This window comes from Hippopotamus amphibius, chromosome 2 (assembly GCF_030028045.1).
Source record: "Hippopotamus amphibius kiboko isolate mHipAmp2 chromosome 2, mHipAmp2.hap2, whole genome shotgun sequence".
Lineage (NCBI taxonomy): Eukaryota > Metazoa > Chordata > Mammalia > Artiodactyla > Hippopotamidae > Hippopotamus > Hippopotamus amphibius.
This window is the reverse complement of record NC_080187.1, coordinates 147,697,849-147,714,844: the sequence shown is the minus strand read 5'-3', so window position 1 is coordinate 147,714,844 and position 16,996 is coordinate 147,697,849. Positions and strand designations below refer to the sequence as shown.

The 16,996-nt window shown below is 51.4% G+C and overlaps 1 protein-coding gene across 1 annotated transcript in view; it reads right to left on the bottom strand.

Moving 5' to 3' along the window:
* Nucleotides 1-16,996, bottom strand: part of LOC130844540 (myeloid-associated differentiation marker-like) — a 38,284-nt gene that overhangs the window by 21,026 nt on the left and 262 nt on the right. The window contains exon 2 of the mRNA XM_057720733.1: nucleotides 15,321-16,336. Coding sequence (XP_057576716.1) covers nucleotides 15,321-16,336 — 1,016 coding nt within the window. The remainder of the gene's footprint in view (nucleotides 1-15,320; nucleotides 16,337-16,996) is intronic.

Sequence of the window (16,996 nt, the reverse complement as noted above, 5' to 3'; positions counted from 1 at the left end):
AAGACAGTATGGTACTGGCACAATAACAGAAATATAGATCAATGGAACACAATAGAGAGCCCAGAGATAAACCCACACACGTATGGGCACCTTATCTTTGATAAAGGAGGCAAGAACATACAATGGAAAAAAGACAGCCTCTTCAATAAGTGGTGCTTGGAAAATTGGACAGCTGCTTGTAAAAGAATGAAATTAGAACACTTCCTAACACCATACACAACAATAAACTCAAACTGGGTTAAAGACCTAAATGTAAGGCCAGACACTATAAAACTCTTAGAGGAAAACATAGGCAGAACACTCTATGACATAAACCAAAGCAAGATCCTTTTTGACTCACCTCCTAGAATAATGGAAATAAAATCAAAAATAAACAAATGGGATCTAATGAAACTGAAAAGCTTTTGCACAGCAAAAGAAACCATAAACAAGACAAGAAGATAACCCTCAGAATGGGAGAAAATATTAGCCAAGGAAGCAACTGACAAAGTATTAATCTCCAAAATATATAAGCAGCTCATGCAGCTTAATACCAAAAAAGCAAATAACCCAATCCAAAAAATGGGCAGAAGACCTAAATAGACATTTCTCCAAATAAGACATGCAGATGGCCAACAAACACATGAAAAGATGCTCAACATCACTAAGCATTAGAGAAATGCAAGTCAAAGCCACAATGAGGTATCACCTCACACCAGTCAGAATGGCCATCACCAAAATATCTAGAATCAATAAATACTGGAGAGGGTGCGTAGAAAAGGGAACCCTCCTGCACTGTTAGTGGGAATGTAAATTGGTACAGCCACATGGAAAACAGTATGGAGGTTCCTTAAAAAACTAAAAATGGAACTACCATATGACCCAGCAATCCCACTGCCAGGCATATAACCCAGAGAAAACCATAATCCAAAAAGCAACATGTACCATAATGCTCATTGCAGCACTATTTACAATAGCCAGGACATGGAAGCAACCTAAACGCCCATCAACTGATAAATGGATAAAGAAGATGTGGCATATATATATATATATACAATGGAATATTACTCAGCCATAAAAAGGAATGAAATTGAACTGTATGTAATGAGGTGGATAGACCTAGAGACTGTCACACAGAGCAAAATAAGCCAGAAAGAGAAAAACGAATACCATATGCTACCTCATATATATGGAATCTAAAAGAATGGTACAGATGAACCCAGTGACACAGCAAGAGCAAAGATGCAGATGTAGAGAATGGACTTGAGGACACAGGGTGGCGCGGCAAAGGTGAAGCTGGGACAAAGTGGGAGAGTAACATTGACATATATACACTACCAAATGTACAATAGATAGCTAGTGGGAAGTTGCTATATAACATAGGGAGATAAACTCAATGATGGGTGATGACTTAGAGGGCCAAGATAGGGAGGGTGGGAGGCAGTCATGGGAGGGAGAAGATATGGGGATATATGTATAAGTACAGCTGATTCACTTTGGTGTACCTCAAAAACTGGTACAACAGTGTAAAGCAATTATATTTCAATAAAGAGCTTTTAAAAAGAAAAAAGCCACAGTGTAGCCAAAAAAAGGAGTATTATACAGTTGGAAAAAATGAGGATGCTGTCAAAATAATGATAAGGAAATACCTCCAGGATATTTAAGTAAAATCTGTAAGATACAGATTGATGTGTAGTGTGTTATCTTGTGTAATAAAAGGGGGAGAAATAAAAATTGACATTGTATATGCTTGATTTACATCAAGAAAATCAGGAAGGACCCCCACGAGTGCAGCGGAGCAGTTACTTATTCCTGGTGGGGGAGGGGAGCTGAGGGGAGAGTGGATGGAGACACAGACAGAAGGGACATTTCTCAATGTGTGGCTTTTTAGAGCATTTTGATTTTGAAACATGCAAGTAAATTACCTTTTTAAGAAAACAAAATTTAACTTTCAAAAATACACCAAGTGAAGAGGAAGGGTCAGGGGAGGGAGAGTTGGCCAGATGGTCTCCATATTCCCTGCCACCTTGATGGACAGCCTGGGGGAGGAGCTGAGAGATGCCCGCACATGCCTGTCTCCAAAGGCAGAGGGAAGGGAGACGCCTTGGGTCCAGGGGTCTGGGGAGGGGGAGCTGTGGCCCCAAGCCCAACTGCTGGGTGGCCCGGGCCTTCCCCAGCCCATTAGCACAGACAGTTGATGGACAAGACGCCCAATGCTCCCTGCCTGGCCTGGGCTCCCTGTCTCTCGGGGTAGCGGCCAGAGGCTGCCCTCATCAGCCGGCTACCCAGAGCCTGCTCCATGCAGGGCTGACTCCAGCTGACACCAGCCCCAGACTATGGCCTGAGCCGCATCCAGAACAGAGCCCAGGGCACAGATATTCCCATACTCCGGCTGTGGATGAGCTTCTTGGAAAAATCTCGGAGCCAACTTTCTTCAATCCATCTTTGAGTGAAAAGAAGAGAGACCCTTCTTTCCTGTGGTCTTAGGTACCTGGCTGCCCGCCTCAGGGGCCAGTGCAGGCAGCCATTCCATGTGGCCCTTGTCTGTGTGGCTGGTCCCTGTAGGGAGGCAGGTGGGAGATGACAGGTGAAGAGGCTCCAGTCAGGCTCTCTCTAAGGTCTCCATGTTCTCAATCCTTCTTCCTGGCTGCTTTGGCAAAAGGAAGTGATCTGGCTGAGATGGGGTTGCTGCTGCAGGACCTCTGGATGGGACACTGCAGCCAGACCAGGACACACAGGAGTCAAGAGATGATTCCTGTACCCAAGAGAAGATGGTAGGGACTCAGCATTTACTGAGGTTCTATTACGTGCTGAATTCTTCAGTGAGACAGTCTTGTATTCAACCCAGGCTCTGTCAGGAAGTAGCTGTATGACTTGAAGAAATGACATAACATACCCTCTGAGCCTCAGTTCCACCACCTGTAAACTGGGATGACTATAATGATATCCTTGAAGATGAAATAAAACAGAGGTAATAAGTGAGACAATTGGTGTTGAAAACATATTGACAACTCTGTTTCTTAGGTATAAGGTGCAATGTCAATGCCAAACAGAGTTAAAAATCCTGAAGCCAAGTGCCTGGGTTCAAATCCCAGCTCTGCCACATACTGCCTGTGTGATCTTGGGCCAGTTAACCTCCCTGTGCCTGTGAAGATGGGGACAGTGAGCACAGAGCTCATAGGGCTGCTGGGAGGGACAAATGCATCCAGAGCAAGGCTGACCTGCAGTGAACACAACACACATGACCTCAGAATTGCTGTGTCAACACCTGCCCCACTGCAGTCCAAGTCGTCATGGACTCTTTCTTAGATGACAAAACCTGTGAGCTGTAATCTGAGGTCTCTCCTGGAGCCAGGCTGGGCTGCTGAGGATTTGCCTAGTTGCTCTTTTCTGGGTCTGCTCCTGACCAGGGATGTTCACGCCCATCCTGTCACCCCCAACTCCAACCAGCATCTGTTTTCCATAAATCAGTCTAGTGCTTTACCTGGAAGGAGAATGAGCTTCCTCAGGCAAAAAGGTTCTCCAAAACCACCCATTAGGCAACCAGGCAGCCCATGAGGTGGGTGGGCTCCTCTGGGCCTCCTTCCCTCCCTACATTGGCCCTGACAAGCCTTAGGGCCAATCATCCTCTTAGCATTACTGCCAAGGGAAGTCACTCCCCTTCCAGGAGCTGTCCAGGCTTCAGCCCACCTGCCCCTCGGGCTCCTGGCTGCCCACTGCTGCCAGCAGCACACCACCCCTCAGGCCACCTGGTGACCCCAGTGGCTCAAGTCCATGCTGAGCCAGGGCCAGCTGCCCATCAGCCCAGACCACTGCCCCAAGTAACACTCTTGTTGCTAGTCTGGGACCCCTCCTTATGCAAATCCCTTAAAAGAAAAACTGTGGCTTTTTTATTCATTTTATTGAAGCATAGTTGATTTACAATGTTGTGTTATAATTGTTGTACAGCAAAGTGAGTTCATTACATGTACCTATATTCCTTTCTGTATACTTTTCCATTTTGGTTTATCACTATTGCATATAGTTCCCTGTGCTGCACAGTAGGACCTTGTTGTTTATCCATTCTATATATATAATAGTTTGTATCTGCTCAATCAAAACCCAATCCATCCCTCACCACTCCTTGTCCCCCTTGGCAACCACAAGTCTGTTTTTGTATCTGAGTCTGTTTTTGTATCTGAGTCTGTTTTTGCTTTGTAGATATGTTCATTTGTGTTATATTTTAGATTCCACATATAAGTGATATCCTTAGGTATTTGTCTTTCTCTGTCTGACTTACTTCGTTTAGTATGATAATCTCTAGGTCCATTCATGTTGCTGCAAATGGCATTATTTCATTCCTTTTAAAGGCTGAGTAACATTGCCTTATATATATATACATACACACACCACATCTTCTTTATCCATTCATATGACGATGGACATTTACGTTGCTTCCATGTCTTGACTACTGTAAATTGTGCTACTGTGAACATTGGGGGTGCATGTGACTTTTTCGAATTATAGCTTAGTATAGGGAGTGGGATGGCTGGACCACATGGCAACTCTATTTTTAGTTTACTGAGGAACCTCCATACCATTTTCCAAAGTGGCTGTACCAATTTACATCCCCACAAAGAGCATAGGAGGGTTCCTTTTTCTCCACACCCTCTCCAGCATTTATTATTTGCAGACTTTTTAATGATAAGTCTGTGGCTTTTTCTGGTGCTTTAGGGAAAAAAGGGGCACTTCCAGAATATTCTGTTCCTGGACCCTGCAGAGGCTGGAAGGGACCCAGATCCCTCCATCATCTCTTTCACCCTCTGCCCCCATCCCAAGGGACAAGGCACCCAAGCTTTCTCTTCTCCCCTCCCACAATCCCAGGACAGCTTTGTTCTTGCTGTCAAACATAGGCAGATGAAATCACAGTTTTCTGCATCTTTGAGCAAATAGGCAGGGCAGCCACTAGCCCAAGAGTAGGAAGGCACTAATTTTGTATGGAAACAAGCCCAGAAAGGTTATGGGTATATTATTATGGCTCTGTTACAAAACAAAATGCAAAATTCTGCATTCACTTTCAAGTAAAACATGAGGCTTCAAAGATAAACACCAGAATATAGATCCACCAAGTAGAGGTGTCCTCTCCTTTCCTCACTGATGTATCCCCAGTGCTGAGAAGAGGGTCTGGCACATGGTAGGTGTTCCCTAGGCCCACGTTCTGAGCACCTGAGACACTCAGATGATGGGAGAGGAGGAGGAGGAGGGAGAGAAAGATGGAGGAGAGGCTGAGCAGCAGGAGGAGAATCACTCCAGGGAAGGTTTCCTGACTCAGCTGAGTGATGCTGAGAGACCTAGTGATGAGAAGGTACATTTATCTTGAGTTGCCAACGTGGTGCTCACTGGGGACCCAGTGAGAATGGTTTCCATGGAGAGGCAGGAACAGAAGGCAAAGATGGGGTTAGAGCAAATGAGAGGAGGGAAAATGGAGGAGGGTGTGTATGTTGTGTACAGGATGCTTGTAGAGAAAGGGTGCAAAGGACAATAGCTTGGCAGGTGTAGGATCAAGGGTTTTCTTTTGTTTTAAACTAGGAAAGGCTGCAACATGCCTTGCACATGATAGGTGCCAATAGATGTTGGTGAAATTCCCTTTTCCAGTGCCTGGTGCTGACACCAAGCTCCCTGAGGGCTGACCCTCACTCTCCCATCAGTCTGCGATACTTTCCTCTACAAGACAGGCATGTGATTTGTGCTGCTGCAGAAGGAGAAGAGATTCAGTTTGTCAGATCTCCTACACAGTGAGAAATTCCCAAGTATTGATATCTTTTCCCTTAATCTGAATTCAAGTCCCAGACCTACCAGTTAATCTTTCTATGACTTTGGTCAAGTTACTCAAGGTCCCTGTACCTCAGCTTCCTCACCCGAAAATGAGCAGAATAATAGCATCCTCTGTACATGAGCTCATACATGTGAAGCATCTAGAACTGTGCCTGGTGCCCAGCAAGCCCTTGATAAATGTCGGCCACTGTGTTACTTGGTCTTCATGCTGTGCTGGGGTGTGCGACGTGTACTCGCTAAGGGAGGAGAGGAGCTCTGTCATGTAGGGGAACTTAAGGAGGAAAGGATGCTTAGATCAGACACGAGACCTCTTATTCCAATGTCGGGTAAGAATGGATCCATCCCTCCGGCCCTCCTTCCTTCCATCACTCCATCCTTCTCCTCCCTCACCGGCAGAGCACCAGGGCCTGGGGCAAGTTCTGGGAATGAAGAGATGAGCAGAGGAGCAGCCCTGACCTCCAGGACCTCACAGGAGAGCAGCGGAGGAGGAGAGAGGGAAACCTAGCCAGCACGACCCCAGGTGTGTGGGGACCCGGGTAGGTCAGGCATCTAGAGGGGCAGCAGGAGCAGCTCTTCCTTTCATCGGGGTCAGGGGTGACAGTGCTGTTTATGGGTCCCCACCACCCCCAGCCTGGTGCTGGGCCCCCTGCCTGTGGGATCGCAGTCCCCTTCTCAGCCCCTCTGATGGACGGGGACCCTGAGCTCACAGAGGGAGACACTCCAGCCAGGTGGGCTGACGGACGCTGGGGTCTCTCGAGAGCATCAACCCCTGTGCTTCCCACCTGACTGCCTCCCCCCACTGAGAAGCTGGCTGTGCAGGAGGCAGGGAGCCCGGGAGAGGGGCGGGGCCACAGCACACGCTGCCCTCTGGGGCCTGACCCTCACCTCGGGGCCCACCTGGGAGGCAGGGTGGGTGCCTCCCCAGCTTTTCTCACCCCTGGGGGCATCCAAACACCAGAACCAGAAGCAGGAAGTCAGCTTAGAGATTTCCTTTGGGAAAGCTTTTCCTGTTGGAATCCTGGTTCCTCTCCTTTCAAGGAAGCCTGAAGCCCTGGAAGGAACCTTGGGCTGGGAGTCAGGGAGCCTGGGGTCACCTTCCAGGCCAGGCTGCACCACTGCCGCGGCCCCCTCTGAGCCTCAGCTCACTGGCAGAGTGAGGGCATCTAGAGGGTCCCTGGAGCAGCCCCCTAACCATGCTAAAGACCCAGCCCCTCACACCTCCTGCCAGAGTGTCCCTCATGCTGATTCACCCTGCAAAGCTGCCTGCAGGAAAGACGTCCCAAGGGCTCCACCTGGTGAACAGTCACAGTCAGACATGCAGCCACAGCCAGCAGCTTTCAAGGTTCATAAAAATAATGAGGTCAAGACCCTAAACCCTAGAGCCAGGGCAGGAGAGACACCAAGAGGTCAGGCTGCACCTCCCCGCCCTCCCAGACCAGGTTCCCAGAGGTCAGTGCTGCAATAGTGGTACCACCATTGAGCTGTCTGTGTGAAAAGCACTAGCGTTTGGGTTCAGATGGTCCTGGATTTGAATCCCTTGGGCTCTTAACCTCACCTGGAGCCCCTCATCCATGTAGTGGCCTATTTAGGACATGTCCTGCAGAGTTCTGCCCTCTCTCTGCATGAACAGGCAGCCAAAGGAGACGGGGGTGGGGGGAACGAGGCTGGACCTCTGGCAGGTGTCCCCTGGAAGTGCTCAGCCCTTAGATCAGGGCTCATCCATGGCCGCACATCACAGTCAGCTGATGCTCAGGCAGTGCTTCTCAGAGCACGAGCTCCCTGCCTCCTGCACAGCCAGCTTCTCAGTGGGGGGAGGCACAGTCATGTGGGAGGCACAGGGGTTGATGCTCTAGAGAGACCCCAGCGTCCGTCAGCCCACCTGGCTGGAGTGTCTCCCTCTGTGAGCTCAGGGTCCCCGTCCATCAGAGGGGCTGAGAAGGGGGCTGAGATCCCACAGGCAGGGGGCCCAGCACCAGGCTGGGGGTGGTGGGGACCCATAAACAGCACTGTCACCCCTGACCCCGATGAAAGGAAGAGCTGCTCCTGCTGCCCCTCTAGACGCCTGACCTACCTGGGTCCCCACACACTTGGGGTTGATGCCTGCAAATGATGGGTTTCCTCACCGAGGCTGTGAAGGAAGGAGGCAGGGAAGGTGCTGTTTGCTGAGTGGCTGCTGTGTGAGTAGTTCTGGGCTCTGTGCTTCACACATGTCATCTTACACTGTCCTCCAGGGACCCTGCCGGGGGCTGGTTTATTTCATATCTTACCAAATAGGAACCAAGTCTGACCAGTGAGCTCAAGCTCTGTGCTCCCCAGTAGACCCCCTCCTGGTGGCCTGGATCAGCTTCTCGGAGAGCAGACCTGGGGCACATCCGGGAGCCCTGCTCTTATCTAGTGGCTCTACTCCTCCCTGGGAAACTCCCACTTCAGTCTCCTCCTCTGTGAAATGGGGGTATTAGTCCCAACTCCCGGAGCTGTCATAGAAACAAATGGGGCCAGGGTGAAACCTGCCCCAGCCTGTTCAGGCATCAGCTGGAATCTCCTCCCCATGGAGGCCCCTCCCTCCTGGGCTTCTGCCCTCAGTTCTGAAAAGTGCAGGTCAGGGTCCACCCCAGGCAACAGGGAGTGGGGAGAGCTGGGCTTCTCAGCACCACCTTGCCTTCCAGTCTCTTCTTCCCAAGCCCTTTAGCTGCCCCACTGTGCTTCCCCAGGTGAGTGTCCAGCCCCCTTTGTCCCCTGATCTACCCCACCCTCCCTCTGCCCCTCTGCTGTCAGCATCCTGCCCTGGGCCGTCCTCCTGGGCCAGGGGGAGGGCGCACATCCTCACGCTGTCCCTCATCTCAGCTCACAGAGCACCTGCCCTGGGGCCCTTCCTGGGCCCCCAACACCCTGGGGACTGTCTCTGCTCCAGGACAGGAGGCCCCGTGAGTGACTCTGCTGTCCTGGGTGGTGAGGACCAGGCCCTGAGACCATGATAGACCCTGGCAGGATGGTAGAGTGAGGAGGGGGAGGAGGAGCAGGCAGTGGGGGTCCCAGCCAGGTGGGGTCCATCTGGCCTCGCAGTCCTGGCCGGCCATTTATGCCATGTGTTCTCACCTGTGGGAAGGTCCTGCCACGTCCCCTCCTGCCCCAGGTGGGCCTGCAGGTGAACCTAGAGAGGGGGAGGGTGATGAGTGTGGTCCGGGCCTCTGCTCCCAGGCTCACACCCCAAATGCCTAAGGGGCCCTCCAGGAACACGTGAGTGACCCAGACCAGATGTTTGTCAGAACTGGGAATGCAGGCCCAGGTGCACTGGGTATTTGCCGCTCAGCCCAGCTGACCTTGGCTGTGCAGAAATGCTGGCCCATGGGAACATCTTCAGGGCTGTGTCTGGACCACAGGCCAGCAGGTTGAGACCTGAGCTCTAGTCCACCTCTCCCCTGCCATCTGACTCCTTCCACCTGGGAGCCATGGACCCTTGGCCTGGATGTGTCCAAGGGCAGACGATTCAGTGTCTGGAAAGTGCTCCTCTGAGGCTTAGGGTCCCTGATTTATATACGCAGGCCTTTCCCACTAAAGCTTCCACCCAGGGTAAACACAATCCAGCTTCCACATGGTGACCTGTCACCCATCTTCACATCATCTTCACGTTTTCCATCTCAACCCTGAGTCTCTGACTTTCCAGGTTAAATGTCCCCATTTTCTTCAATGTTTTCCCCCACGTGGACCCCATTTCCTCCTACCTCACCACCCACCCCAACACTGGGCTCCCGTCCCTTCTCCACCCATGTCCCCTAAGGCCCATTCTCAGTGGATTCTTAACAAATGAGGAAAAGATGCGAAGAGAACAAGAACTCAGTTGAGCCAGGGACCCAGCAGCGTCCTCCAGCCCAGGGCTGGCTTTGGAAAGACCTGTACATTCATGGGGCTCTGGCAGAATGAACTATGACAAGGGGACGGGGTCACCTCCTGCCACCTCACCCTGAGGGCACCAAGGGGAATCTGGGGTGTCTGGAGGGACAGTCCAAAGTGGCCCTGCCTCACTGAGCTCACCGGAGTCACCTCTGACTCAGACCTGTTTGCTGGTGGAGTGAGGGAACTGGAAAGGGCGCCTGCCCCTCTCAAACCCCACCGTCTCCCCTCCTCCCCTCCCTCCTCTACCCCCAGCCCTGCCCAATGGAGCAAAGAGCTTCTATTCAGGGAAAGGATTCTGTGCACGGACCTGCTAACTGTCTTCAGGCACACACCCCGCCCCTGCTCCCAAGTGCCAAGGCCCCATCCAAAGTCCAGCTGTCTCTCCGTGGTGAGGATGCAGCCCGGTCCTGTCCCTGGAACGGGAAGAACGCTGCCCGCTTCCTGCCCTGGGTGCTGCAGGCTGGGCTGGGCTCTGCAGCCAAGAAGCTCACCAACACCTGGAACAACTTCTCCTCTATATGGAAATAATATATGCTTTTCCTGATGGGGAATCAGAGGCTGTGAGGAGCTTTGCTGAGACGTGGAGGAAAAGGGAAATGCTGGCCTGGCCCCAGCACCCTGAGTTCAATCGATGTGCTTGCTGTGTCTCCTGGTAGAACCACTCGCCTCTGTTCCGAGACGCTGGGGACGTCAGTTCACCTCCCTGAGCCTGTCTCAGACAAGCAGAATCTCAGAGACCCTCTCCAGCCTTTGCTTCCTCTCAGCACGGCACTCACGGGGCCTCGTCAGAGAGTAGGTATGGGGATGAGTTGACCCACCAGGGCCTGGCTCACAGCAAGTGCTCGAAAGACAGTCGTCAAAGTGTGATGATCAAGCTTCTCTTCCCTCAGCACATGTTTACGGAGCATCTCTTGGGTGCTGAGGGCTGTCCCGGGCCCTGGGGAGTCACGGAGGAGGAGGAGGAGCTGGCTGTTCCCCAGGCTGCCCCCACCTCTCTCCCGACGTAGCCCTCTCTGGGTTGTGCTACTGGGTTTCCCTCTCTCCTCCTCCGCTGCTCTCCTCTGAGGTCCTGGAGGTCGGGGCTGCTCCTCTGCTCATCTCATTATTCCCAGAACTTGCCCCAGGCCCTGGTGCTCTGCCGGTGAGGAAGGAGAAGGATGGAGTGATGGGAGGAAGGACGGACGAGGGATGAAACCATTCTCACTTGACATTGGAATAAGAGGTCTCGTGTCTGAGCTAAGCATCCTTCCTCCTTAAGCTCCCCCACCTGACAGAGCTCCTCTCCTCCCTGAGCGAGTACATGTCACACACCCCAGCACAGCATGAGGACCAGATAACACAGTGGCCAACATTTATCAAGGGCTTGCTGGGCACCAGGCACAGTTCTAGATGCATCACATGTATGATGTCATTTACAGAAAATGCAATTTTTCTGCTCATTTTATGATGAGGAAGCTGAGGTACAGGGAGATTAAGTTACTTGGCCAAAGCCATAGAGGGATTCAGTGGTAGGTCCAGGACTTGAATTCCTGTTAGGGGAAAAGATGCTTGGGAATTCCTCATTGTGTAGGAGAACTGACAACTCAAATCTCTTCTCCTTCTGCAGCAGCACAAGGCCCATCCCTGGCTTGGAGAAGAAAGTATCCCAGAACAATGAGAGAGTGAGGGTCAGCATTCAGTGGGCCTGAGTTTCAAGCCCAGACATGAGAAAATGGAATTTAACCAACATATATTGGCACCTATCACGTGCAAGTCACATTGTAGTATCTTGCAGTTTAAAACAAAACAAAAGCAAACTCTCTAACCTACACTCACCCAGCTATCCTCCTTTGCATCCTTCCACACAAGCATCTTGAACATGACCTACACCTCCCTCTCCATTTTCCCTCCTCTCATTGGCTCTAACCCCATCTTTGCTTTCTGTTCCCACCTCTCCATGGAACCATTCTCACTAGTCACCAGTGAGTACCACATTGGCAACTCAAGATGTATGTACCTTCTCATCACTAGGTCTCTCAGCATCACTCACCTGAGTCAGGAAACCTTCCCTGGAATGATTCACCTCCTGTTGTTCAGCCTCTCCTCCATCTTTCTCTCCCTCTTCCTCCTCCTCCTCTCCCATCGTCTGAGTGTCTCAGGTCCTCAGGACCTGGGCCTGGGAAACACCTGCCATGTGCCAGGCCCTCTTCTCAGACTGGCAGGACATCAGTGAACAAAGGGGAAGATACCCCTACTTGGTGGATCTTTTTATAGTGTTTATCTCTGAAGCTTCATGTTTTATTGAAAGTGAATCAGATTTTACATTCTACTTTGTAATAGGGCCCTAATATGTCAGGCCTTGTTTCAATAAAAAAGTAATGGCTTTTATTAATGGACACTGAGCTTGACTCTGAAGAAGAGGAAAGTCAAGAATGTGCAGGAACAAAGGCATCTGGGAGACCTCAGCCTGTGGAGCTGCCTGGAAGCAGTTTGTGTCTTTGAAAAGAATCACTGGAGGGTGGACCACTGCTAAGAGACTGAGGAAACCCATGTTGTGAAAGAGAAACACATTTACGGCCAAGCAGAGGACGTGGGGAAGCAGGATCTGTCTAATCAGGAAGGATGCAGCCAATAAACAGGACCCAGCGGCCAAGAGGAGAACAAGCAGGGAGGGTGGACAGAGGGGAGGACCAGCTTCTATCTCCACATCTGAGTCTCCAAGACGGTCACAGTCCAGGGGCACCGGGAAGAGGCAGGGTTGGTGGGGGACCAGGGGTCTCTGGCACCCCCTCTCCCATCTTGTAGATGAGGAAACTGACTCACCCAGCAGTGGGTGACCTCCTCAGGGTGGCGTGGCAGGTTTGTGGCCGAACTAGGGTGGATGGGGCAGAGTCCCAGCCTGGAGGATGCTGCTGCCACACTTGGAACAAGCAGCGTGTGGCAGAGGGAAGACAGCCAGCCTGGGAACCGGGAAACCTGGGTCCTGTCTCTGACTCCGCCACACACAGGGTGACTCTGGACACGTCATGCCCCCTCCTGGGGTCCAGCTGCACCTCCTCTATGACGAGAAGTTTGGACTAAGCAGAGGAATTTAAATTTTCTTTTCAGCTCCATAGTGAGGGGACTGGACCTTGTCTTAAATTTGACAAATGACCTTTAATCCCCACCAAACAGGAGGGATAGAGCAGCTGCCCTGATGACCCATAAGGCTTAGACAATGAGCACCTCTAGTGAGCCCTTCCTGGGCAACTATGCAATTATTTACTAAACCACAGAGGAATTTCCCTCCTCCTGGGAATTTGGTCCCAGGGTTGTGTTCAATTTGATTTGGGAAATATAAGAATGTGAAATTCCTTGCATGGAGACTTGTGGATCAATGTATACTTGCTTTCCCGATGAAAAAAATTAATCAATACTCCATCTAAGAAAGAAATGGAAATTTTATGCGCGCCAACCTGAGGATCAGAACCTGGGACACTGCCTGTCAGAAAGCTCTGAGCACAGTTCGGAAGAGGGAAGGGGCGGGGAGCCAGGATGTCTGTGACCTTGGTGAGGGGCGCGTGCAGTCAAGCACACGTCTTGTTAGAAGGTTACCGTTATTTGCTCGGAGCAGACACTTTAGTTAATGGTCCAGTGCTTTTCTAAGTCTGGGAAGATGCAAGAAACTGGGTTCATAAAACTTTCCCCCGTGGATACCTAGCTGAGGGTTGGTTCCGCCAGCTTTCCCAGAGCACAAAGTGCCCCATCCTGCTCTTAGCCCTGAATTCCTTCCAGGGTGGATTGCAGGTCAGCGACTGCAGTGGCTGAGGACTTGATTCTTGTAGAACTGGGTGGTGCGCAGTAGTCTTTATTACACAATCCCTCCCTTTCAGTTTTAGTTTCAGTAAAAGTTTGGGAGGCATCTTTGACCAACTTGTCTCAAGGGTTAGGAACGCTCATTCCCAGGTCAGGTGAGGAGTCCATTGATAGGCCGCTCAAGGTGCTGTTACTCACCTAGTCCTGGTAACAGGAACCAAGGGCCTCTGGACCAGCTGTCTTGCTCGTCTGTCAGCTCCAGGAAAAGGTTCCCTCCTGTTGCCTCTTCCCATATCTAGAGTCACACTATCACAGTCCTGGGTCTTAGAGACTATGCATCAGGTCAATCGTTTCAAGTCACTTCCTCATCATCATTTTTATCACAGGCTCAGTGACACATCTGGTGATGCAAGAAACAATAACCTTGTAACATAGGCGGAATACAAGTAGTGTAGCTAGTCATAGTAGTAAAGTCATGAGTCAGCATTGGTATCTTCTAGGAGTTACATGGCTGGCACCAGAAGAAGAAAATTCATCTTTATGGTGAAGCAGGTATTTCTGCCCTTGGGGAGGCCTGGTTAACACACACAGCAGATGCACACTGCACACTAGAGGGGACGGAGGAGGCCTAAATGGGCAGAGAAAATTTTTATGTTTAAATTTTTCTTGCCTTAAAAAGCGATTTTATTTCATTTCTTCTTTAGATTTTCTTGCCATGCTTACTGCCTCCTGGGAGCCCTCTCCATCCACCCATCTGCTACTGTATGAAAATCACATGCGTCATCCCAGTACAGGAGTGAGTGGCAGAGTGGGGGTCCTTCCCCTGCCCCTCCCCCACAGCTCTGCTGGCCTGGCCCCTCTGGCCCTGGGCACACGAGGATGCTGGGCTCTGAAGCATGCCAGCTGAGAATAAGAGAGGACGAAGGCTTGTGATGCATTTCTGGCCACCAGTTACTGTAAAGGCCTGCTGGTCTCAATGCACATGAGCACAGGGGCACGCGCGCGTGCACACACACACACACACTGCACGCAAACAAACACACACAAGGCAAGACATATACCCACAAAACCATGATGTTCTCTGCCAGCTCCTTTTCTGACTCCCCAGAGACCAGTTAGGATGGAAGGCATCCACCCCTGTCTTCCTCTAAGATGGCCTCTAGGCTGTGGGGTTTAGGAAGCCTGCAAACATTCTGGAGGCAATTTCAGGTGGGGCTGAGCACCAGTTAGGGTCTAGGGATCCGGGGTCTCTGCTTTAATCCTCCTGTCACTAGAAATCATTGACCTACAGAGATTTTTTTTTTTTCTCCTCTGGGAGAAAGAGGTTCAAATCCCTAGCTACCCACCCCCACCCCCAAATCCCCACACACACCACAACTAGGGCATCGCCATGGGGACAGTCATGCTTCGGCAATGAGGTCCCTCCAGAGGCCCAGGGTGTGAACAGCTGCACAGAGGGCTGCGTGATGTGGAGTCAGCACCTTAGGAGGTGGGAGGGGGTGGTGGGCAGAGAAGGAAGAAGTCTCGGGGTCCCAATTGATCAAAAGAAGGACAATGGGAAGAGGTGGTCAGGTCACAGGAGATGAGAAAACAAAGGACAACCAGAAAAGGGCCAAAAAGCAGAAAATGTAGAAAAACTGAAGAGCAGCAAGTGAAAGAGGCAAAAGAGAATGTGGGCCCCACACACAACAGGAAGCAGACAGAGCAGGAGGGAAGGAAACTGAAGAGAGAGCGAGATGAGTGGGGAAGGATGTGAGAAGGGAGAGAGGGGACAGAAAGAGGACATCAGAAGACGTAAGAACTCAGAGGGAAGCAGGAATTGGGAGCCCCTGGGCTGATCCTCGGTCCCTGACAAATACCTGGAGGGCCCAGTACACCGTGTCAGCCACGTAAATCAGCAGGTTGATGGCTGTCAGGATGGCCACAGCCAATTGTTGGTCCCAGATGCACATCGTGGAGGGGAGCTCATCTCTGCAGCTCACATCGCTGGACCGCTGGGGCTGGCCACCCAACTTCTCGCTGAACTGGTAGAGCGGCCAGAGGACCACAGCGCTGGTGTAGAGGAGGACGGAGAGCAGGCTCAGCCCCAGTAGGGAAATGCGGAAGAGGACAGGCTGCCTATTGTCGAAGTCAACCAGGCCCAGCAGGAGGGCCACGGTCCCCAGGATGAAGCAGATGGAGTACACGGCCACACACCACAACAGGGCCGGCTGGGGCTGGTACACATGGGGGCCGCTGATAAAGGCAAAGATGAGACTGGCCACAAAGTTCTCCAGCAGCTTGAGCGAGCCATACATGGTGCCCATAAAACTGGTGACATCACCTGGCAGGTAACAGGCCCAGGTCCAGACCACTTCAGTGGCATAAGCCACAGCAGCGATGCAGGAGAATGCAGTGGCAGTGATGGCGTGGTCCTGAGACAATAATTGGTTGTAGGTGGTGCCAAAGAGTATGAAGGCCGAGAGGCAGAAGAGGGTGGCAAAGCAGGCATAGTTGATGGGAAAGTTGTACCAGTAGAAGGGGAAGCAGGACTGGAGCCCACATAACTCGACTATGAGGATGAAGAGGGTCACGATGAAGCAGAAGGCCCAGGTGAATATGTACCAGTTACTTATGGCACCCCTCCAGGTGCCCACGCTGGCCACCAGGGAGAAGGCCGCACAGGTGGAGAGCAGCTGCAGGACGCGGAAGAGTCTCAGGATCTGGATGGGGGAGCACAGACCGGAGGCAGATGCTGTGGCGGGGGTGGCAGTGGACATGGTCGTGAGCGTCTCCTTCAATGCAATGGCAGTGGTCTTCGCTGATGTGGCTGAGCCCTGCCTGCCCAGCAGCCAGGCATGCAGACTCGGAAGACAGTAAGCTGGGAAGCTTATGGCTGGGACAAAGGAAAAAAGGAGGAGGCGAGTTATAAGGAGGCTGTGGGGCCTGGAGGAGACACTTCATAGCTGGATGATCCTGGGCAAGTTACTTAACAGTATCTCAGTTTCTCCATCTGTGCAATGGGCTTGTTACCTACTTTGTGGTAATTGAATGAATAAAAGCATGTGAAGGGCTCATCAGAGAGACTGGCACATGGGACACAGTTCATACCAGCTACCTTTCCCCCTCCCCCTCCCCCTCCACTCCCCCTCCCCCTCCCCCTCCCCCTCAAAAGGTTCCCCAGAAGGCCCTGGCCACACTCTGGACATAAGCATGTGCAAGCTTGATTTGCTCCAGGTCAGGGGTTGCAAACCAGTTTGTACTGGAGGTGGCCCAGGGATGTGTTTGATGCTCCTTCACAGCATTTTCAGGAAGAGACGGTGTAGAATCCATAACATTTCTTTCTAAAGTGTTTGGTAGCTTCAGTGTATTCATTTCATTTGAGAACCCAGATTTCCAGCTCCTTTTGAAGCCTCAGGAGATGTGGTGTCCCTGGAATGTGTTCCCTTAGGAGGGGGCGTGGCTGGAGCTGAGCAGCTGCTATGCCCTTTACTTTACATTGTTTTCCATTCTCATCTGTGTTTAGGATTTTCTATAATTTCTTCTTCTCATGTAT